At 35.1% G+C, this 16058-nt stretch overlaps 1 protein-coding gene across 1 annotated transcript in view; it reads left to right on the top strand.

The window, feature by feature from the left end:
- The window catches only part of GABRG1 (gamma-aminobutyric acid type A receptor subunit gamma1), a 58013-nt gene that overhangs the window by 25913 nt on the left and 16042 nt on the right, over positions 1–16058 (top strand). Inside the window, exons 3-5 of the mRNA XM_037034121.1 lie at positions 3165–3232; positions 8929–9149; positions 9814–9896. Of these exons, the coding sequence (XP_036890016.1) occupies positions 3165–3232; positions 8929–9149; positions 9814–9896 (372 nt within the window). The remainder of the gene's footprint in view (positions 1–3164; positions 3233–8928; positions 9150–9813; positions 9897–16058) is intronic.

A 16058-nucleotide genomic window follows, 5' to 3' on the forward strand; every position in this document is an offset into this window, starting at 1 on the left:
CTTTTTAAATATTACTAAAATCCTGCCACTGGGACTGAGAAAGCCATAGTACTAAGAAACAGTACTGACTCAATTACCAAGAAGCCGGTATGTGAAGTGATTTCATCCACAAGGATCATTCATGCTGTGAATCAATAAAAGGGTAATGAGTCATTGTTACGTAACAATTACAGTTTTCTCCTGTTTCCCTGTTAGTATGGAAACTAGCTATAGTTTCAAAATGAATCTGAAATATTTTAATTCACCTTCAGTTTTTTCCTTGTGTTTTGGGGCTGGAGTTTAAGAACCCGATGATATATGAGCAACCCAAAATTTAAAATGGGATACAAAATAACTTTAAATAAATACATAAATAACTTTATGTATAATTTGCTCATAGATGGGGAGCGGGGTGACAACTAAGGTGCATGGAGGAGGTTAGATGTGGAGGAACTGAGCAACATGGAAAAAGGACTCATGGACATAGACAGCGGTGTGGGGATTATAGGAGCAGGGAGGTTAGGGGGTTGTAAGGGGACTAAATGGGAATGAAAAACAATAAAATAAAAAAATACAGTGAGAGTCTGTCCGTTGCTCTCTGAAAAGGGGATGCTGTCACTTCAAATTCTGTTTGCTGTGATTTCCACTGTTTTTAGGTAGATTCCGTACCCCATTGCATGGAGAAATGGGGTACCGATTGTTTCTCCTATGGGATACCATAGGAAAAATTATGTAATTTCTCCTATAGGGTACCATAGGAGAAACAATCGTCCCTACATAAAATATTTTCCTCAATGTGTTAGTTCCCAGGCCTTTGTACATGTGTTAGGAAATAATGATACTAATACCAATTAACATTAAAAAATAAAATAAAATCATGTTTTATTGAAAAAATACTTATACTTTGCAAATATATGTACATATATTTATTTTAATATATTCTTTCAATAGCAACATTCTACACTGGACTGGTTGATGTGAGTTTCCACTGGTCCCATCGCAGACGATTTAGGCCGGTCATGAAATCCCTCTGGGTGGCTCCTGCCCTAGATGTGGACATAGGAAAACCAGGATAGGTCACTTACATCTAAAACTTTGTACTATAAATGTCAACAGCACGTCCTACCTATAAAAATGTCCTCAGGAATCATTAACTTCTTGGCATAGAAGTGTTCTGTCCTCAATATCATGAACTAAAGAATAGATAGTGTTTATTGATTTATTAAGTGGAACTGAAAACATCTAATTAAGTATGACTGGTATGTTGCACTGACTTGTATGTAAGTGGCAATAAATATACTTAGATCCACTGCCCAGTTATAAATTGGCCTTCCTACAAACCATTCTGTAAATCTAGCTATAATTATCTTAATTATATTGTATTTATTGGCTACAACTCATAGTTGGTCAAAGTAAATGGCAAGTGGTTAAAGCAGTGCAGAAATTATCAGCCTAAGTTAATTTATAAACCTTATATAAATCATATGACCCATTTTGATTTAAGAAATCTAACTGTTGGCTAGAAAATCAAATTACATTGTTATGTATAGGTCTAAAACCTGAAATTTTCACATCAAAACTATTTCTAGGAAGCATTTATTTTTCTACCTAAGAAATATATGTCATGTAATAAATTCTTTGTTTGAAAAAAGCAAACTATTTAAATGTTATATATTTATTTCTAAGTGTTGTTTTTTCTTCATCACAAAGGGTAAAATACAATAATATTATGAAATTATATAGGCATTGTTTTTCAAAATGCTTCAAATTTTCCACAGGAGCCTGCTAGCCTGGGCGCCCTGACAGAATGGAAGGTACTGAGAGAGACTCGGACAGGCAGACTCAGCTGGGTATTAGAGGAGGAGGTGTGTCCTGCCAGGTGGAACTTAGCATCTGAATTGCAAGAGTGATAAACATCATGTAGGGAATGGAAATCAGATAAAGCTTAAACAGGAGAACTAAGTAAATATTTCTGAAAACATACTACTTTAGGACTTTTTACCCTACAAATTGTTTTTTTTCACTAGGATGTTTTACCCTACAAATTGTTTTTTTCCCCTTTATATCATTTGCATTATCTCTTTATAAACTCTATCATGTATATAATAGATTTTTTTTGGAATGACTTTCTCCTTGCCTACTTTGTGAAACTTTTAGACACGTTTCTCAACAAGTATATGCATAATCAACAAATAAGCCATTTATATCTTATTTGGTGAGGAAGAGAAATAAAAGAAACTATGTAAACATGTTTTTCATACAAACAATGAATCTTATGAGTATAAATTACCATTATAATTATTATGGCAAATCTTTTACAGGAACTAAAAATACCTGACAAAAGTTAAAAGCCTAATCACAAATATGGCATGATTGTAGACATTTGTTAATCATATCATTTGATAAACATTTAAAATGTTGACTTGTGCTACACATTTTGTTAGAATATAAAAATAATGCATATACCCTTCAAAGACTTACTGGGAAACACTAATGGTATGTACAAAACAGAAAGTTCATAGTGATGCCCATACCTTATAGTCCATGAGAATTAGGTAAAAATCCACCTTACCTTGAAGCCACCTATAAACAACCCACTGAAATACTGTTAACCAGGGAGAGCCAAGGAGAGTAAAAATAGTAGGCTCTAAACTTCATTCAAATTCTAGCATCCCATGACTATTACAGAGCAAATTATCTGTAATTTCTACTTAACTAAGTTATTTAGTTTTCATTCATGGTTTAGGTACTTTTAAAACATTTTTTAGGTTGTGTAATGAAATGTTTTCAGTCAGAAGTGTTATTTATAATTGTATCAATTTATAAATGAAAATGTGTTTATATTTTGTAACCTTTCATTTCTTCATTTCCTAATGAGGATTTGGGGGTGTCCAAACTTTGGGCATCTCTGTGCCACACTGGAAGAAGAAGAGTTGTCTCGGGCTACACATTACATACATTGTGACATGTAATCACAAAAAAGAATCTTGTAATGTGTTCAGTAAATTTACAGTTTTGTGTTGGGCCACATTCATAGTCATCCTGAGCCACATGTGGCCCGCGGGCTGCAGGTTGGACACCCTAAAAGTAAATATTGTTACTCCTTTAGGTTATCTGGAAACAAAGTTCTATTGAGTGCGACCCCTTGTCATATCTTTGACCATTATTTGTTTGGCATTTTGCAGTGAGGCCCACAGTAATCGAAACTGATGTTTATGTGAACAGTATTGGACCAGTTGATCCCATAAATATGGTGAGTAATCAAAGTGAAAAGACAGAACTCTGGTGTAAAGGTTCTGAGTATATACCTCAATAATGGAATGAATATGTCACTTCTGATAGCTAATTCTGAATGAGTTGAGATAAAATCTCCAGTTACTATGTGTCAGGTATTAGGAACTGGAGCTACACATATCTAAGAATGTGTAGACTTTTCCTCCGATGAGCTGTATTTGGTAGGGACTATGCTAGAGAATAAAATCGTATCTGATCCATCAAGAGTGGAAGCCTGAAGAAATTCAGAAAATAACAAGAAGGATGGAGCTGGTAGTAGACAGAGAAGGGAAAGGACTTACTTGTAAAGGAAGGAGCACGCTCAGAGTCGCAGAGTCAATAAAACTGCAGTTTGTAACACTGGAACAGAAATGCACAGTAAAGAATCAAACTTAGATAATGTTTAAAGGCCTTATTATGTAAGCCATAATAGGAAATTTATGTATTACATCCCCTTGAATAAGATAAATGACTGGAAGCTTTTCATCAGGAGCATGTCATAGGCAGACTTAAATTTTTAATAGATCATTCTTCAAAAAGTATAGAAGATGGATGTAAGAGGCCAAGCCAGCATTAGGGAGACTAGTTAAGAAGGAGCCAGCATTAGGGAGACCAGTTACATTACTCTGAACATTGTATCTTGAAGGATTTACCTAATGCAGTAGCAGTTGAGGTGGAGAAGACAGTAGTGTATTTAAGAAATATTAGATGGGTGAATTCTTTAGAATTTAGAGTGTCATTGGTTGTGCATCAGCTGACACCAAGGTATAGAAATGAGAACACTTTGTAGCTGGGAGAGTTATTAATTGAAATAAAAAATACAGTCATGTGGCCCAAAGGCTAGTGGCACATTCAAGAAGAGCTGTCAGCAATAATTGAGAGTTTAAGCCTCTGGTCAAGGAAGAAGCTATGACTGGATAGAGATGTAAATGAGGAGCAGAAGAAGGACAGGCAAAAGGAGAACATATCCTAAGTGCAATAGGCCGGTCAGAAAGAGACAAATACCATATGATTTCACTCATACATGGAATCTAATGAACAAACTGAACTAAAAAGGAAAATGAGGACAGCTTCGTAGATGGAGAGCAGGGTGACAGCTGGGGGCAGTGAGTTTAGGGGATGGAGGGATTGAGCAAAAAGGAAAAAAGACTCATGGATGTAGACAACAGTATGGTGACAACATACATTAAAGAATAAAAAGTAGACAAGAACTTACTGGTAAACCACTTACAATATATTCCACTTACTCAGCTGAGAAATATGGAGCGAACTTCATGAAGAGGTAGAATGAATGAAAAGAGGACAAAGTAGAAAGATTATCTACTCACACAGGGAGCATGAACTAGGTGTATATGTTACTTCAGATGGCAAGTATTCATTTAAACTTGTCTAGCAATGAAACACATGCATAAGTTTTGCAAAGTCTTTCTGAATCTATTAATGTTCATTCCTGCTGTTATAGCTCTGCAAAGGTTTATTTTATATGTCAACTTAGCTAATCTATGGCACTCTGATATTTGTTAAACACAAATCTAGATGTTGCTATAAAGGCATTTTATACATATGATTAAATTTTAAATCAGTAGATTTGGGAAAAATCAGATGACCTTTCATAAGGTACATGGACATCATCCAATCAGAGAATAGCTTCAAGAGAAAAGACTGAATACCTGGAGGGAGAAGGGATTTTTTTCTCCAGACTGTCTTTTACTCTACTGAAACGTCAACTTTTCCTTGGTTCTTCATCCTGCCCTGCAAACTACACTGTCCCTCTTCTCACCGTGTCTGTAGCCTTTAGATTTGATTTGTAGCTAACCACTATTTGGCCCACTGTAATATTTGGCCACGTGAACAGATAGTTCAGGAAGAGATTAATGTCCAGGTGAAAAGACAAGACCATGATCAACCAAATTTCATGATGAAATTATGCCCCTACAATAATTCTTTTGGCAGGTCTGCATTTTATGTGAAGTTTCTTCTATTACTTAAGAAACAGTAACATTGAATTAGCTAGTTAAATGTGAGACACACAGCACAATTGGAAAGTTGGCAGTATAATAGGAAGACTACACTACATAAGCTCTCATTATTATGGTTTGATGAATAGAGTTAGAAATCAAGCCGTGGCTGGTGTAGCTGAGTGGGTTGAGTACCTGTCTAGGAATCAAAGAGTCACAAGTTCAATTCTCAGTCAGGGCACAAACCTGGGTTATGGGCCAGGTCCCCAGTAAGAGGCACACAAGAGGCAACTGCACCTTGATGTTTCTCTTCCTCTCCTGCTCCCTCCCCTTCCCTCTAAAAAATAAACAAATAAAATCTTAAGAAAGGAGAAATCAGGCTCACTCACTTTATCTTTATTTACTAATGATGTTTTCTCATTTAAATTTCAAGGAAACAAAGTAAGTCACATACTGTACATTGGATCTCAAATGTATAAAGCACTATTCCTTACTTCCAAATAAGGTTCTTTATTATAGAAGCTCTTGCACTTGTTCTGGGTAAATGAAAGTTTATTTTATGTTTCTCTTGATTACTTATTATGCACATTATTATAACCTCTACATAAGAACATGAAGTACAAGAACACAATTTGATCATTTTCTGGAAATGACACTAATTCAAGTGAGGGAACAAAATTTGATTTTTCAATTACATATAAAATGGCACAAACTTGCATGACCCTCTTATCTCTGTGAGACACTTATTAAGGATTAGCAATTTAGGACTTCCGCCAAGATGGAGGCATAGGTGGAAACACTGTGCCTTCTCCCACAACCAAGTTTGAATACAACAAAGGTTTGGAGAACAAAGATACAGCCAAAGAACAGAAAATTGAATTATACGGAAGTCCAACTACAACTAACTGCTCAACCTGGACGGTAAGAGGGGCAGAGCCAGCAGCGGAGCAGAGTCCGGCAGGACAGATCCCCCGACCTAGGTGCACAAGTGGCCTGGACCCAGTCAGGGTGTGGGGCAGACTGACCTTGGTCACACATTCACACACAGTGAGACGGACCACACAGGCCCCAGGGGGCGAGGGCTCACTGCGGTGGCACACTCGAGTGCAGTGGGACGAAACACACGGGCCCGGTGACAGTGGCAGACGGAATGCCATTGTTCCTCTTTGACCCCGCCCCCACGTACAGCGTCACAACCCAGGGACTGAGTTGCCCTGCTCTGGTGAACACCTAGGGCTCCGATCCTGCTACGTAATAGGCCCGAACAGCCCAAAAAGATGGCGCAAGAAGAACTCAAAGTCCGAGAGCCGATAACTCTCAGCAACCGAGAAATTGCCAGCCTCTCAGAAGCAAAATTCAAGACACTGTTTATCAGGATGCTCACAGAACTGGTTGATTATAGTCACAAATTAGAGGGACATATGAAGGCTAAACTAATTGAAATGAAGGGAGATGTCCAGGAAACCAATAGCGATGGAAAGGAAACTGGGACTCAAGTCAATGGAATGGACCAGAAGGAAGAACAAAACATCCCACCAGAAAGGAAGGAAGAAATGAGAATTCCAAAAAATGAGGAGAGGCTTAGGAACCTCCAGGACATCTTTAAACGTTCCAACCTCTGAATTATAGGGGTACCAGAAGGGGAAAAGAAACAGCCAAAAGTGGAAAACTTATTTGAACAAATAATAAAGGAAAACTTCCCCAGTCTGGCAAGGAAATAGACTTCCAGGAAATCCAGGAAGCTCAGAGAGTCCTAAAGAATTTGGACCCAAGAAAGAACACACCAAGGCACATCATAATTACATTAGCCAAGATTCAGATGAAGGAGAGAATTCTAGAAGCAGCAAGAGATAAGGGGACAGTCACCTACAAAGGAATACTCATCAGACTGTCAGCGGGTTTCTCAAAAGAGACCTTACAGGCAAGAAGGAGCTGGAAAGAAGTATTCCAAGTCATGAAATCCAAAGACCTACAGCCAAGATTGCTTTATCCAGCAAAACTTTCATTTATAATGGAAGGACAGATAAAGTGCTTCTCAGATAAGGGCAAGTTCAAGGAGTTCATCATCACCAAGCCCTTATTATATGAAATGCTAAAGGGACTTATCTAAGAAAAAGAAGATGAAAAATATGAACAGTGAAAGGACAGCAAACTCACAGTTATTAACAGCCACACTTAAAACAAAAGCAAACCAAGAGGACAGCTAGATCAGGAGTGGAACCATAGAAATGAAGAACACATGGAGGGTTAGCAACAGGGGAGTGGGAGGAGGAGAAGGGGGAAGAAGGTACAGAAAATAGCATAGAGGGTAGGTAGAAAATAGATAGAGGGGGCAAGAATAGTGGGGGAAATACAGAATCTAAAGAACTTGAGACATGTGGTTATAAACTAAGGGGGGGGGAGAATGGTGGGGGAGGGAGTGTGCGGGTGGAAGGGAATGAAGGAGGAGGAATAGAACTGTAATGGTATAATCAATAAAATATATTTTTAAAAAAGGATTAGCAATTTAAAAGAGTATTGAATTATTAGCATCTGTTAAGGATTTGGGAAGATAGATTATCAAGATGTCTTTCTTTATTTGATCCTAATTTGAGGGAATAATTTTGAGTAGAAAATATTTCACATTTCCCCAAGGGTGAGTTGGACCCTTTGGAAGTCATAACTCCTTCAACAGTGGTTAGCACTTACATAAACAGGCATTTTAAGGAAGAGCCTGTTCATTGTTTCTAAGCAAGTTTCAAAGATGCTTGCTAAATCCCACCCCAAGACAAGTTAGTTCTCAAGTCCCACTTTTAATGCCTTATTGGTTTCCAATACTGCAGCTAAGTATCACCTACCAATAGTATGAAATTCCCTCTGCCAGTCAATGTTAGATCTTTGCCTAGCCAAAATCCTGGCATATAGTATGCCTCTTCCTTTATTTTAAGCAGTTTCTGCTGTTTTATTACATACCAAAGTACTGGCATAATAGACCAAATTCTGGCATGTTATGTTGATTAAATACTCTTCTTGAGATCTACCATATCTACTAATGGTCTACTCATCACAAGAGCATAAGGCTTCTTTCCTTCTGCACTTAGTATTAAAACCAGAAACCATGTTATTAGCACAGGTTATACTGTTAGACTCTGACTGTTTAATCATTTGTCTGCATTGAAGCTGGTGCTTAGATAAAGCATAATTTACCCTAAGGAAAAAGCATTTGGCTTGAGAAATAGGAGGTCAGGATAGTAATGAAAGATAACTATTGTGAAGCTGCCCAAGAATTAGGTATGTGCATGTGCATTTGCTTTAAAACATTTGAAAACTACAATCTAAATAATCATAATAGAAAACTTGGTGAATATTTACATCTTAATTTTTAATTTGGTATTTTTTCCTGTGATTTAAGCACCATGTGACTATAGAAATAGTAATATAATTAACATTAAGATAATTTGCTTTTGTGCTTAATGACTATATTGTACATATTATAAATTCTTAAGTAAAATTTCCAAAACATATAAAGTCACACTAAGCAGTAGTAATTATTAAAAATCTTGGACTATCTTTACATGACTTATAGAAACAATTTTTTTAAAAGTTTTAGATTTTAAGTGTTGATTTTAAGTACTATCAACTTACAGAATTTTTAAATAAAATATTCAAGTGTCTAAAGAAAACATTTAAAAGAGCAGCCTCACTATTTTATGTCATTACTCTTCTTTTTATCTTTTAGGAATACACAATTGACATAATTTTTGCCCAAACCTGGTTTGACAGTCGTTTAAAATTCAACAGTACCATGAAAGTGCTTATGCTTAATAGTAATATGGTTGGAAAAATCTGGATTCCTGACACTTTCTTCAGAAACTCAAGAAAATCTGATGCTCATTGGATAACAACTCCCAATCGTCTGCTTCGAATTTGGAACGATGGACGAGTTCTGTACACTTTACGGTAATGCTCTTTAAAATGTGTAGGTGTTCCAACTTATTTCCCATACTAATGTTTGATCAACTCGTGCATTTCCGTTTTTTAAGGTTGCAAAGAAATGCGGAGCCACTTTCATACACTAAAATCTTCTATGGTGCAATATTTTAGAAACACTTCTCGGTGTAACACTGATTTTCAGTGAGGTTGTGAAACATCCTTAATGAAGGATTAAATGAATATTTATATGTAACATTCAAATGTAATTATTGCCTTGAACATACTTGCTTATTATGAATACTCCATAATAGAAAGATGATCATGATAAATTAAAATAAAAATTACCATGATTAATGGTTCACACTCTGCTAATCATGTGTGTGTGCAAGCACACGGGAGCCCACATACATATGTTGGTCTCCTGAACTACAAATCTTCAAGTGTAAGAAGAGGTTATACTAAATGTATACAGAGATGGTTTAGTTCACTAGAGAGGAAAACGTTAGGACTTTCTGACTTATTTATGAATGTTGTAATGTGACCACTTAAAACTCTGAGATTTTAGAATTATTATTTTCTAATATATCGAAGTCCATGATTGTAGACCAAAACAATGTTTGAAAGGTAGAGAAACATTGTCAGTGCTTAAAATTATTTCTCATTTTTAACATTTATACTTTCATCTGAATAGATTGACAATTAATGCAGAATGCTATCTTCAGCTTCATAACTTCCCTATGGACGAACACTCCTGCCCACTGGAATTTTCAAGCTGTAAGTGATAAAATACATGGTAATGTCAAGAATTTTAGGCTTAGAACCTGTTTATTTTTAACATGTTAAAAAATCAAATCATAGAATTTCCAGAAGTATTGATTATGTTCAGCTCCCCTAGATAAAATAATTACCATGGCATTTGTTTCTTATACTTAAATTGAAAATGACAGTAAATACTTAGTGAATATATATACTTTATTGTATCATTCTTTGTCAATTTTAGCTTTATCCCAGTTCCCTTTTTATATTTTCTTTAAATAAAGAAGTACTTAAGATAAGGTCTGTGTTGAAATGTAATTGCATTGCCATGAATAAAAAATAATTCAAATTTCATTAATCTTCCTCAGACATGAATGTAACTGTATTATATTGGACTTTAAAATATGTTTCACAGATTGGCTTGTTTAAGAGTATTTACCACATAAATAACAAACATTTGCAAAGTTTTTAAGGAGTTGCAAATGCTAGGTAGAAATAAGTTTTCTTATTTCTTCAAAATAAGAAATGAAAAAAAGAATGTGTCATTCTTTCTTCAAAAGAATGTGTCTTTCTTTCTTCAAAAGAAAGAATGACAAATGCCATCTAATCTCATATGTGGAATCTAATGACCATAATAAACTGATGAACAAAATAGAAACAGAGCCAAGGTCAAATGGAACAGACAGACAGCTGTTTGAAGGAAGGAAGAAAGGAGCACTCAATGAAAAAAAGTGGAGGGATTAGCCAAAGAACATATATGTGTAAACCATAGACACAACAGTGCAGTGACGAGGAGTTGGGGGGGGCTGGGTGGAGGTGGGCAAAGGTGGGGGGGGGGAAATGGGAACATCTGCAATAGTGTCGACAATAAAAAATTTTTAGAAAAAGAAGGAATGAAACAGAGAGAAATGATTATAGATTCGAGCCAAATAATATGTATAAAAATCTAATATTTTGTGCCAAGAAAATAATTAGAATCTTTCTATATTATCAATTTTATTTAATATGTACTAACATATTTATCCTCACATATATTTTTATGAAAAAACTTTTCTAGATAATATATAACTAAGCAAGTTATAAACATATTTTATAAACATATAAAATGAACTTTAAAATTGTTATTGCCTGTACCTATGAATTATATAATTCTATTTTCTTTCTTTTGAATTTTGATTTTAATATAGCATATTCTAAAATATATTTATAATAGATTGTATGAATTTATAAATATTATATTGTGCTTCTTCACTTATGAAATCCTTAATAACTGTTCTTGATTTTGGTAATGATTTTCATGAGTTTTCTTCATAATTTTGTCTTACTAAAATGTCCTTTCTAATTCATCATCTTGTACCTAACTGCTTTAATTTTCTAACATTAACTTCTCACTTAATAACATAGTGAAATAATAGCAAAGACTTGGTCCATAAAAACACTCAAGCAATAGTTGATATGCACATATTGGAAATTGCAGCAATTATTGTGTTTGACTGTATTACCATGTCTAAATTACTTTTCTGATATTTTGATTTCTGTTATTGGGAATTAAAATCTATCCCTAATGCAGTTGAGCACCATTCACATAAACATAATCATGTTTTCTTTCCAGGCAGTCTATAATGGATATCGTAGAAAATTAAGCTTTCTATATTAATATTTCACAACAAATATATTTGGAAGATTTCACTTCAGCTCCCATTTTAAAAGTTATTAGCCTGAGATTTAGAGTTTTTACATAACTGCCTCACTGATTTTATTTGTGTCCACACCTCTGTGCACTCTGACTGCACTATATTGTCTCTATATGATAATAAACTGCAATAACTCTATTCTTGAATTTTTGAAGAACCACCATCCTGTTTTCCATTGTGGCTGCACCAGTTTACATTGGCACCAACAGTGAACGAGAGTTCCTTTTTCTCCACAACCTCTCTATTACTTGTCTTTTTGATAATAGCCATTCTAACCAGTGGTATCTTATTGCAGTTTGATTTGTATTTCCCTAATAACTAGTGACATTGAGCATCTTTGTTATATGTTGGCCAATTTTGTGTTATTTGGAGAAATGTCTGTTCAGGTCTTCTGCACATGTTTAATTATATTGTTTGTTTGTTATGGAGTTCTTTATATATTTTGGATATTTACCCTGTGTCAGAGCTGTTGGTTGCAAATATCATCTCCAATTTGATTGGTTGCTGCTTTGTTTTGTTGAAATTTCTTTTGCTGTGTGGAAGCATTTTAGTTTGATGCAGTCCCATTCGTTTATTTTTGCTTTTACTTCACTAGCTTTTGGGGTCTAATTTATAAAATCTTCTCTGAGACCAAGGTCCTTGAGTTTAGTACCTATGTTTTCTTTGATGTAATTTATTGTTTCAGATCTTATATTTAGGTCTTTGGACAATTTTGAATTAATTTTTGTACATGGGAACAAACATTAGCCTAGTTTAACTCTTATGCATCTGGCTTTCCAACTTTCCCAGCACCATTTATTGAAGAGGTTTTCATTTATCCATGGCTTGTTTTTGATGCTTTTGTCAAAAGTTATTTGCCTATATACACATGGTTTCATTTCTGAGCTCTCAATTCTGTTCCATTGGTCTGTATAACTGTTTTTCTGCCAATTCCATGCTGTGTTTTTAATTGTTGCCCTGTAGTATACTTTGAAGTCATTTAATGTGAAACCTCCAGCTTTGTTCTTTTTTTTTCCTCAGTAGTTCTTTGGCTATTTCAGGTCTTTTATAGTTTCACACAAATTTGATGGGGGTTTTTTTGTTATTTTTCTTTAAATGTCATTGGGATTTGAATCCTTCACATCCTTCATTAACCGAAGCGTTAAAAAGGAGGGGGTGCGTTTCTGAATTTGCAAAAGAGGATGGAGATCAGATTCATTTAAAAGAAAAATGACTACTGTATATGTGAAAATTTCTTTTTCATAAAGCTATAGGTAATTACACACACAAAAAACCCAAACTAAGACAAATAACTTAAAAAAGGAAACAGAGAAAAAAAGTGCAATACTACCAAACAAAAACAACAGCAGAAAGACAAAAGAGAAGAACCAATGGAGGCTCAGAGCTACCAAATAACAAAATATACAATGGTTATGGAAAATCCTCATCCATCAATAATCAACTTAAGTGTAAATGGAATTCACCAATAAAGATGCACAGAGCAGCAGATTGGATCCAAAAAACAAAAGCCAGCCATATGCTGCCTTCAGGAGACATATCAAAGTGGCAAAGACAAAGACTCAAAGAGAAAGGTTAGAAAATAATTCTCCAAGCAAATAACATCCATAGGAAAGAAAGGGTAGCTATGCTTCTATTTGACATATTAGATTTTAAGATAACAAAGGTAACAAGGGATAAAGGTGGACATTTTTTAATGACAAAAGTAATACTACATCTTTGTAGAAAAGACACAACACTTTTCAATATATAGGCACCCAATCCAGGAGCACCAAAGTATATAAGGCAACTACTAATAGCACCAAAGGGAAAATGGGCAAAAACACAATCATAACCGGAGACCTGAATACTGCATTCACAGCCCTATCATCCAAACAGAAAATCAATACAGAAATATCAACGCCAAATGACACATTAGAACAAATGGACTTAATTGACATTTACGGAGCCTTTCATCTCAGAACAGCAAATTATACATGCACATCAAACATTCTCAAGGTTAGGCCATATGTTGTTGGATCACATGACTAGCCTCAACAAATTTAAGGGGACTGAAATAATACTAAGCATAATCTCTTACCACAATATTTTGAAATTGGAAGTCAACTGCAAAAAGAAGTAAAGAAAAAAAAAGAAGTAAAGAAATGCACAAATATTTGGAGATTAAATAGCACAGTAGTAAAAAATGACTGGGACAAAGAAAGAATAAAACATGAGATCAAAAGACATACAGAGACAATACCCCGCCCTCCAACTGCTATGGGTTCATTCTCTATCTCTGAGTCTGTTCCTATTTTGTTAGCTTATTTTGTTCATTAGATTCTAATAAGTTGAATTAAAAGATATACAGAGACAAATGAGAATGGCAATATAACATATCAGAACTTCAGGGATGCAGCAAAAGCTGTGATGAGAAGGGTGTTCATATCACTGTGGGCCTCTTTGAAGATACAAGAAAAATCTCAAGTAAACAACCTAACATTACTTCTTAAAAGGTAGAAAAAGAAGATAAAAAGCAGCCCAACTTCAACAGAAGAAATAAAATAATAAAATTGAAGCACATTTGAATGGAATAGAGAACAAAAAGACTGTAGAAAATTTTAATACAAAAAAAGAATTGGTTCTTGGAAAAGAATAACCCCTAGATAGACTCACTGAAAAAAAAGACTCAACATAAAATCAGAAATGAAAGAGAAGAAGTTGAGACAGACATCACAGATATAACACAAAGGATCATACTAGGATAATATGAAAAATTGTATGCCACCAAATTCAATAACCTAGAAAAATGGATAAGTTTCTAGAAATACATTACTTTCCTAGACTGAATCATGAAGAATAGGAAAATTTAAATACAGCAAACAACAGTGAGTAAATTGAAACAACCATCAAAAACCTCCTGCACAAGAAATGTCCAACTAGATGGCTTCACTAATGAATTCTAACAAACATTTGAAGATTTTATACCTATCCTTCTCAAACTCTTCCAAAAATGAAGTAAGAGGCAATTCTTTTTTTTATTTAATTCTTGTTCAAGTACAGTTTTCTGTCTTACATTCCCAGCCTTGCCCGCCCCCCTAGTGCTCCCCACCTCCCTCCCATTTCCATTCCCCACCTTAGTTATTGTCCATGTGTCCTTTATGCTTGTTCATGTGAGTCCTTCCCCTTTTCCCCTGTGATTCTCTCCACTCTCCCCTCTGGTCCCTGTCAGCCTATTCCTATTTGAGTGTCTTCAGTCATATTTTGCTTGCTTGTTTGTTTTGTTGTTTAGCTTCCTGTTAAAGGTGATATCATATGGTACTTGTCTTTCACTGCCTGGCTTATTTCACTCAGCATAATGCTTTCCAGTTCCATCCATGATGTTGCAAAGGGTAGGAGCTCTTTCTTTCTTTCTGCTGCATAGAATTCCATTATGTAAATGTACCATAGTATTTGATCCAGTCATTTACCGATGGGCATCTAGGTTGCTTCCAACTCTTGGCTATTGTAAATTGTGCTGCTATGAATATTAGGGTGCATAGGTTCTTTTGGATTGGTTTTTCAGGGTTCTTAGGATATACTCCTAAGAGTGGAATTGCTGGGTCAAAAGGCAGGTTCATTTTTAGTTTTCTTAGAAAATTCCATACTGTTTTCTGTAGTGGTTATACCAGTCTGCAATCCCACCAACAGTGAACTAGGGTCCCCTTTTCCCCACAACCTCTCCAGCACTTTTGTTTGTTACTTTGTTTATGATGGCAATTCTGACTGTTGTAAAGTGGTATCTCATTGTGGTTTTAATTTGCATCTCTCTGATAGCTGGCGATATTGAGCATCTTTTCATGTGTCTCTGGATTCTCTGTATGTCCTCCTTGGAGAAGTGTCTGTTCAAGTCCTTTGCCCATTTTTTAATTGGGTTGCTTGTCTTCTTTGAGTGGAGTCATGTGAGCTCTTTGTATATTTTGGAAATTAAACCTTTGTCTGAGGCATCATTGACAAACATGTTTTCCCAAGCTGTTGCTTCTCTTTTTATCTTGATACTGTTTTCCTTAGCCATGCAGAAGCTTTTAATTTTGATGAGATCCCATTTGTTTATTCTTTCCAAGGCAATCCTTTCTAACACATTTTATGACGCCAGCATTTACCCTGATAGCAAAACCTGGCAAAGATAACACAGTCCCCTGAAAACTACAGACCAATACCTTTGCTGAATATAAATGCAAAAATATATTAAGCAAATAATTCATCACAATCAAGTGGGGTTCATTCCAGGGACACAAGAATGGGTCAACATAGGCAAATCAATAAATGTAATACACTTTATTAATAACACAAAGGATAAAGATAATATTATCAAATAAATAAAGCACTCAATCAAATGGGTATAGAAAAATATCTCAACATAAGAAAGCCATATATGACAAATTTTATACATAATAGTGAGAAATTATGTATAATAGCTAATATTATACATAATAGTAAGAAACTAAAATGTTTTGCTTTAAAATCAGGA

This window comes from Sturnira hondurensis, unplaced genomic scaffold, assembly GCF_014824575.4.
Source record: "Sturnira hondurensis isolate 20B ecotype Veracruz unplaced genomic scaffold, ASM1482457v3 Scaffold0022017, whole genome shotgun sequence".
In the NCBI taxonomy this organism is placed as follows: domain Eukaryota; kingdom Metazoa; phylum Chordata; class Mammalia; order Chiroptera; family Phyllostomidae; genus Sturnira; species Sturnira hondurensis.